A 7,966-nucleotide genomic window follows, 5' to 3' on the forward strand; every position below is an offset into this window, starting at 1 on the left:
TTTGGCTTTTTTCAGACTTCTTCTCACTATGTAGTTCAGACTGACCTGGAACTCACTACGTAGCCCAGGCTGGTCTCAAACTCACAGCGATCCTCCTGCCTCAGCCTCCTGAGTGCTGGGATTACAGGTGTGCACAACCATGCCCAGCAAGGTGAGCCTATTTTCTGAAGCACCTTACAAATAAATTTTCTGTAGGAGCCTACTGATAATGCTGTCAGTCCTTTGAAGCATAAAAACAATTTTTAAAAAATTAAATTAGTAAACTTCAAGATGTCTGAAGATCTATGGTAGCTAGATTAACTTAGAAGTTTGACCCAAGTCCTCCTCAGCCACCTGGGTCAAGGGATTTTCTTCTTTTTCTTGGGCATTTTGTTGAACCTATTTAATTTTAAAGGATACAGGTTCATTCTAGTCACACTTATAAATAAACTGCTTTGTAAGACAAAGGATCTACATTAGGAAGAGTAGATTTAGAGGCAGAGGACATACTAATTGCTAACCATTACCTTGGGCAAATCACCTAACCCTTCTCACCTCCATTTCTTTTATCTGTAAAAAGGAAAATACTATTACTTCCTTGATCCTATGAAGCGAACTCTCACATATCAGAAATTAGGATACACTCCATTACCAACATAGGACTGTTCTAGCACATGTTCACCTATGCTATTTCTCAATCAGTGGTACCTCCAATAATCAATGCTGGCCTCTGAGCCAAGGAAATAGTGCCAATACTCATCTGATACACTTAAAGACATTGTTGGATAGGTTAAATAAAATTATGAGAGGTGCAAATCAATTTTAGTAGCTATTACAATATGGCTGATACCCTACAAAACAGTATATACGTATCTTCAAAAAAAATTTTTTTAAGTGCCTAAAGCCTAAGTGGTAAAAAGAGATATTTTTTTTTTAACTTTGTAATTTTGCTTTTCTGAAATTTTTTCAAAATTTTAAACATCAGGGGGAACCTAGATTAATAGAAGAATGATAAAAACTTCTCAAAAGTTCTAAATCTATATTTAGGAGTATTAAAAGCTCTCAATCAGCAGTAACATGAAAAAATAAAGCAAAGATATGATTTCACTTGTAGTATGTTTAATAACTAAAATATAGTCATATAGGGCCAGGGATTTAGCTCAGTGGTCCTACCGCCTGCCTTGTAAGTGCAAGGTCCCAAGTTCAATCCCCAGTACCAATAAATAAATAAACAAATAAACAGTCATATAATCTGTATGCTACCCACCCTAAGAGCTACTATGAGAAAACTGATTTTGTACCACTTATTTTCTATACTTAGGATATATTAAAAATTTGCAAACACTAAAATACAGGGCATATTTATAGTCAAGAATCAATTAAATTTATTTGCTGTGAACATAAAAATTCATTTATAATTTTTGAAAATGAGTATTAACATCATGTCCCTAGGACTGTTAACATGTACCAATATCTAAATTACTATTCCAAGAGTAAAAGATTAATAACACATTATTTTATATTGTATAGAAATAATCAAAATATGAAACAAAATTTTAATGATCCTTACTGTTTATATTTGTGTCTCTTGCTATTTTTTGAAAATTCTTTTTCATGTTTCATTAAATATCAATAAAGCATAGAGACCTCATCCACACAGATGTGCTTTACAACAGATAAGAACTACAGGTCAGCTAGTCACTTGCAGAAACAGTTTCTCTTGTCCACTGCTCAATGAGAGAAAAACATTAACCCCCTGAATGGATACACAGTGATTGGGTCTTCTCTTGAATTTATTTAAAGATCTCTTGTATTTTGCTAAGAAACAAAAAATGTACAGTTACATACACAGAAGTTGAAACATTTAAAAGCCTATAATTCTGAATGTACCAATTCAGTGATATATACAATAAAACAAAAGATTTAAGCACCAGCATTTACTAGATAAAATGAATAGCTAAATTAACTTTTCATTTTTTTCGTATCTTCCTCATTTTCCTTTTTTTTAAATATCCTTTTCTTTTTTTTTCAAGACAAGGTCTTCCTCTGTTGCTCCAGATTGATCTCAACCTTGTTGGCTCAAGTAAGCTTCCCATCTCAGCCTCCCAAGTAGCAGGTATGACAGGTGTGTGCCACCACACCCAGCTCAATTTCCTTTTGAAACTTGTTAATAGACTATAGCAGGTATTGCTGCAACCTCTGGAAGAATAAAATCTAGTCTGAAAAATAAAAACTTTACCAGCCTATAAACATCTCTACCAGATCATTCATACTCATGTAGTAGTTAACAGAGTAAATGTAAATTAGTGTCTAGTTTACTGACAAGTAGCTATTTGCGGGCTAAAATGCAGTCTCAAGACATTTCTATCAAAGATTTTCTTATATAACTAGACTGCCTCCCCACCCTTAATGACAAACATACTATTATCAAGAAAGATGTACTATGAGGCTGCCTAAGGCTTCCTGTTCCATGCCCACAGCAGCGTCAATGCTGGGGAATGTTCAAGGTCACATCCTGGATTCAAGCCTGTTGAGGAGTAGGTGTGTGGGGGTAGCCTGTATCTTGACTTCTGCAGGCCAAGAAATCCAGGAACAGTGTGGCTAGCTGGCTGTTCTTCTTAGGGGTGTCCTGAGATTTGCAGGCAGAATGTTGCTGGTGCTGCAGCAGTGCAGAGGTACACTTCTTAAACTACAGGAAAGAAGCATTACCTATACTAAGCTTTCCCTGAACTTGTACACCAGGTTAAATTATCTTTCCCAAAATATATACAACTTTTCTCCCATACCTCTCAGTGCTTCCCTCTTTCATAGATGTATTTCATGTTAAAAATCTTGTTCCCACTTGTCACCCAATATAAAACTCTTAAGTTCTTAGAGTTCAAGAACATTGTCAAATTGTTCACTTCTGCAATCCTAGGTTGTATTATAGACCTTGGCTTAGTGATAATGTCATTGGACTGTAATTCTCAGTCTACGCTACTCCCTCATAAGAAATAGAAAGGTACTCCCTGGATAAAGACAAGCAAGGAAGGGCATGAGACTCTTAGGCATCTTTTCTCAACAGACAATATTTTATTATCTCCTTAAAAAGAGTGACAGGCAAAAGACTTCTACATCACTTAAGTACTTCATAGCAATTTTAGCTTTATATTCCTAAATCTGTTCAGCTTTTACAGGAGACACTTTCCTAAGTGAATAAATCTAACTACAGTCATGCTGGTAATTGGCTAAATGAATGAATGTACTTAGAAAATCTCAGGTCTTCAGAGAAAGCCTGGTGTCTAGGCCCTGAAGAATCTGCCATTTCCCTATGTATTTACATGAAGGGAAAAAAATGTAATACCCCAATCCTGCCTCAGAAAGATAGTAAGCAGAAGTTACATAAGAACATATTTTGCTTTCTTAAAAAAAAAAAAAAGAGGTATGAGAACTCAAAGGATTGGTATTCAATATTATTCCTGAAAACATTTGTTATTCTGAGCTGATTAACTTATAGGTAAGTATAAACCTACAGTTCTTCACAGTGACATGCTATTGAGACCTCCCTACACAGTCCTAATATAAATACAGGTTTAAAATACAGTTAATTTGAATTTATATTGACTTCAGGTTTAAAAAGTCATAAACTATACACAATCCTACCAACTTTGAAAAGATGACTAGAAGGTACAGGATGGGCTATTACTAATTTACATTTGAAAAAACAGTAAATTCTTACCAGTTTTCTTATACTAACTCTAAAGTTATCTTGAAAAAAAAACAAAAAGACTTCTCCCTGTATTTACTATAGTATTTAGTAAGGTTGATCCTCAGCAGAAAAGTGGCAGGATATATAATGAAGAGAGGGCTGGGCTAGAATTCAGAACTAAGTTTAGGGTCAAAAGTTCTTTATATTTCTATTATCTGTAAGAAGACCAGGTATACATACTTGACTATGCTACTGTAAGTTTAAAATCAAGTTAACAGATATAATTTTTAAAAAGTAAATGTAAATGTACTTATTAGGCTACTTTCAAAACAATGAAAAAAAGTGATATACAAAACTGAGGTTAAAAAATATGGGTGCATGCCTTATTTTTATTTCAAGTAGACTGAAAAATAATTTACAGTAGAATTTCAAAATCTTTACCAAAAGTTTGCATTAAAATACTAAATAAAATCCTTTACCTTTTCTAAGTCTTCAATTTCAGAACTGAAGTTTTTACCCTCATCCATCATTTCTTCTTCTTCAAGAGTCCTTTCATCATCATAATCATGAACTAACATCTCAGCAGTGGGGTCAAAATCATGATCTTCAGAAGACAAAGACCCAACTAGAATGAAACAAACTAAATCACTTTACATGTTAACAGGGCTATTTACAAAAGAAAATAAAAATCTGTTCTTCCGCCAGTTCCTTTTAATGTTTACATGTGGACTTTATTAAATGAATTTACTATGTACTTTACAGGTTATAAAGAAGACATGGCTCTGAAAAGGTTTCTAAATCAGCAAAAGAACAAGGCAGAGTAATTTACAAACACTTTTACAAGGGCTCTAGTACATGAGCAGCAAAGCTTGTAACAGCAGCAAAGTGATTTAAATGGCGTGGTCTTAAGTGTCTAACAGAAAATCAGTCAAACTTGCTTACTATTATTACTAAAATACATTTATTTTAAAGTAATAGCAAAATGTCAGAAGGATTACATTTCCTTGAATGGAAAACATCACAAGAATCTGCTATTCACTAAGGCTAATACTCTGACAAAGAGAACACTAATTTTACTCAAATTCTTAGCTTCAAATGAAGACACTAAACTCAACAAAATTTGACCTATAAGACAAATACAACTTTTTGAGCAGTAGCTATACAGAAATTCAGTTGTATGGTTTTTTTGTTTTTGCATGGGGAATCAAACTCAGGACCCTGCACTTGTGAGGCAGGCACTGGTACCGCTGAGCTAAATCCCTGGCCCCAGAAATTCAGTTTTTAAAAGCACATCACTTTACATATCTGTAACTGTATTTCAAACTCCTAGGAAAATCATTTCTGAAGGTTTTAGAAGATACATAACATTGCAAGTTGTTTTGGTCAATTTGTGTTCTATAAAATTGCATTTTTTAATAGCAAATACGAAGTCAATAAAATATTTAAAAATCAAAACAAATAAAGTCCATAATCTCGAGAATAAAAAAAGTATGAAAAATAAGATTTTCTCCATTTTTTTTACTTTATATCTAATTCATCTAATTCAATTAGACCAGCGATTGTCAAAGCAGGGAAGTAAAGTAAAATCAGAATGTGGAGGTTGGAGAAGAGGATACAAGCATATTCATCATACAATGTTAGACCTACCACCCCTGTGATGGCCATAATATCAAGTACTACAGAAGCCAAGGGCGGCACCTGGGGTCTAATTTGTGGTAATCCAACATTAGCCTGTAGGTTCCTGAGGTCTTGTTTATGAGCCAGACTGGCTTGTAAAGTGGGACAAAGTAGAGTGTAATGTTCCTGCCTGTAAGTAAGCACTGATTTAATACAAAAATTTCTACCCCCCAAAAAAATTAACCTGTTTTTAGTCATTATTTTATATTTTAAAATTTCAAACTTTAAGTACAGTATCAGAGTATTACCAAAACACTAAACGAGGTCAAAATTTTTTCACTATGGAAAAATTGCAGATATAATTCAATGTTTCTGATACTGAGTTCTGAGAACTCTAATATAAATTTGTCTCTAAAATAATACAGTATCTATTGGATATAACAGAACATCTACCATTACAAATTTTCTTTTCTGTAGAAATCTTGGAAACCTATATGATTATGACAAAGTGGGATGAAAGAGAAAGGCCTGAGGGCCTACTCCTAGCTTTTTGTCTGTAACATTCTGGGACCTGAAGCAAGACATTCAAACTTTCTGGGTGTAGTGCCAATTTTTCATTTGTAAAACACACAGGTTTTGACTGAAATAGCCTAATAGTTCTTTCCAGCTCTAAAGTTCTCTTTAAAAATTGGCAAATTGATTAAAAAGAAGTTATATGTGTCAGTTTAGACAACACTGCCTTCTAGATTTTTAAGATTGTTTCTTAAAAGCAGAGTAATGCAAAATAGAAAAATTCCAATATCATCCAGATGTTTGGCATCATGTATATAAATAGTCTTTCCCTGAAATCAGTCATGACAAAGAAATGTTTATTTTAAAATTAGTAAAACTTTTTAAAGCAATTTTTAAATGTACAAATTTTTAAAAACAAATTTTAAACGCAGACAGCTATTTTTAAAATGATCATTCCTTCCATTTGATGTTATTTTATAATACCCTAAATGATAAGACAGACCTTGAAAGTTGACTAATTATGAAAAAGTAACACTGCAATGAAAATGGATTGTTCATTCTAAGAAAACATGTTGCAATGAAAAACTTGGCACATCCGCGTTCTGCTACTAACTCGGTGACTCTCAGCACAGACAGTAATTAAAAGTCTCCCTCTGTGTCAAATAAAGGAGGTGGACTAGTTTATGAAGGAAAAGTGGCAGCGAAAAATGGAGCTGGAAAAGGGAATAAAAAGTGGAAACAAGGAAAGCCTTACATTTTGCCACAAGAGGAAAGGTCCCACTGCAGACATACTGCAGGGGTCTCACAATGCTACATGGTGCATATGCACAGATGTGCAGAGTTCTACACTGTACAGAGTTCTACATCATGCAGAGTTCAGGGGAAAGAGTCCCTTGCTTTTATCGGATTCTGACAGGGCTTTCTGACCCCCAAAAGTTTAGGAAACACTGTAGGGACGATCCAAGGTTGTCTCAACTCAAAAATCTTTTATCATTCCTTTATCGTCACTCTTCGGTGACAAATTTGAAAGATTTTTTTTTTTAAGGATAGCTTTACCTAATTTTTCAACTTTAATGCAATCTATAGATATTTCTCAATTATGAAAGAGACAAGAGGAAATGGGGAGCTATGGCCAATTTAAGCTGCCCCAAAGTTCTGGCAAACTGAGGTCAATTTTTCCAAGAAACCAAAGTTGATTTAGGATTCACTGATTTGGTCCTGGAGAATAAAAGAGATGTAGGAAGTAAAGCTCTATTACTTAAAAGAATACTTATCTGTCAGTAACTTAATAACAAGTTGCTTTTTTAACATGAAAAAACAATGTAACTGCTTTGTGAAGCAACTTAATTACAAAATGTATACTGAAAATGGTTAAAAAACCAATGATGAAAAAAATCGTTGGATAAATTTTGTGCGGAATTCTTCTGCAACAGATCCTTGAGCCCCACCCCCACCCCGTTACTCTACAGAAAGGTAAGAAAATACGACAAACCTGGGCTCGAACTTCCAAAAGAAGCCTAGGGGAGAGAAAGAGAAGAAAACGCGAGGTTAGATCGCGCAGCCACGAAAGAAGCAGCGCTAGCAACAGGGCGCAGAGGGGGCGGAGTCGAGCGTTCCTCCGCAGCTGCCAAAAAGTGCAATACTTAGCTTAGCTCCAATCGCTCCCGGCCCCTTTCTGGCCCCCTCTTGGCTGCTTCGCCTTCCTCCCCGAGACCCCAGTGTACGGACTCGCAGACCTGGGATGAAGCCCGCTCTAACAACCAACTCCAAGTCGCTCTTTGGAGCTAAGCAAGTTACAAAGCGAAGCAAAATCCAAAGCAGTCGGCTTGCAGGATCAGTCCCTCATCCTTGGTATCTCGGGAGTCCCCCAAAGCTCACCAGCTCTCCGTACCAAACAACTCAACGCAGCACCTTTTCCAGGATGGGTCTGACCCTCCGAGAGCGAGTCCGCCCCTTCGAGACCGGAGCCCAACTCCGGGGCTGTCCTCTGCTGCGATCGTAGGCCAGGTCCAGCCGGACGGGAGCCCCCACCATCTCTCCCGAGTCCAGAGACCTGCCCCTCGATCCCGGAGATGCTAGTTCCTTCCCAATGCGTTCCTGTCCCCGGCCAGCCACTTCGCCTTCGCCCCAAGGAGCTCCTGCAGACTCCCCCCCCCCCAAGTCCCAGAA

General features: G+C 36.2%; 1 protein-coding gene across 2 annotated transcripts in view; it reads right to left on the reverse strand.

Annotated features, from left to right (window-relative positions):
* Positions 1 to 7,966, reverse strand: part of Mier3 (MIER family member 3) — a 215,861-nt gene that overhangs the window by 24,258 nt on the left and 183,637 nt on the right. Inside the window, exons 7-8 of one of the 2 annotated variants that reach the window (XM_019207837.2) lie at positions 7,290 to 7,314; positions 4,147 to 4,292 (exon numbers count right to left, since the gene is read on the reverse strand). In XM_019207837.2, coding sequence (XP_019063382.1) covers positions 4,147 to 4,292; positions 7,290 to 7,314 — 171 coding nt within the window. Of the gene's footprint in view, positions 1 to 506; positions 550 to 4,146; positions 4,293 to 7,289; positions 7,315 to 7,966 lie in introns of those variants that run through there. The other variant, XM_010626901.3, reaches the window with a different exon arrangement.

This window comes from Fukomys damarensis, unplaced genomic scaffold (genome assembly GCF_012274545.1).
Source record: "Fukomys damarensis isolate Sample0158 unplaced genomic scaffold, DMR_v1.0_HiC HiC_scaffold_1, whole genome shotgun sequence".
NCBI lineage: Eukaryota > Metazoa > Chordata > Mammalia > Rodentia > Bathyergidae > Fukomys > Fukomys damarensis.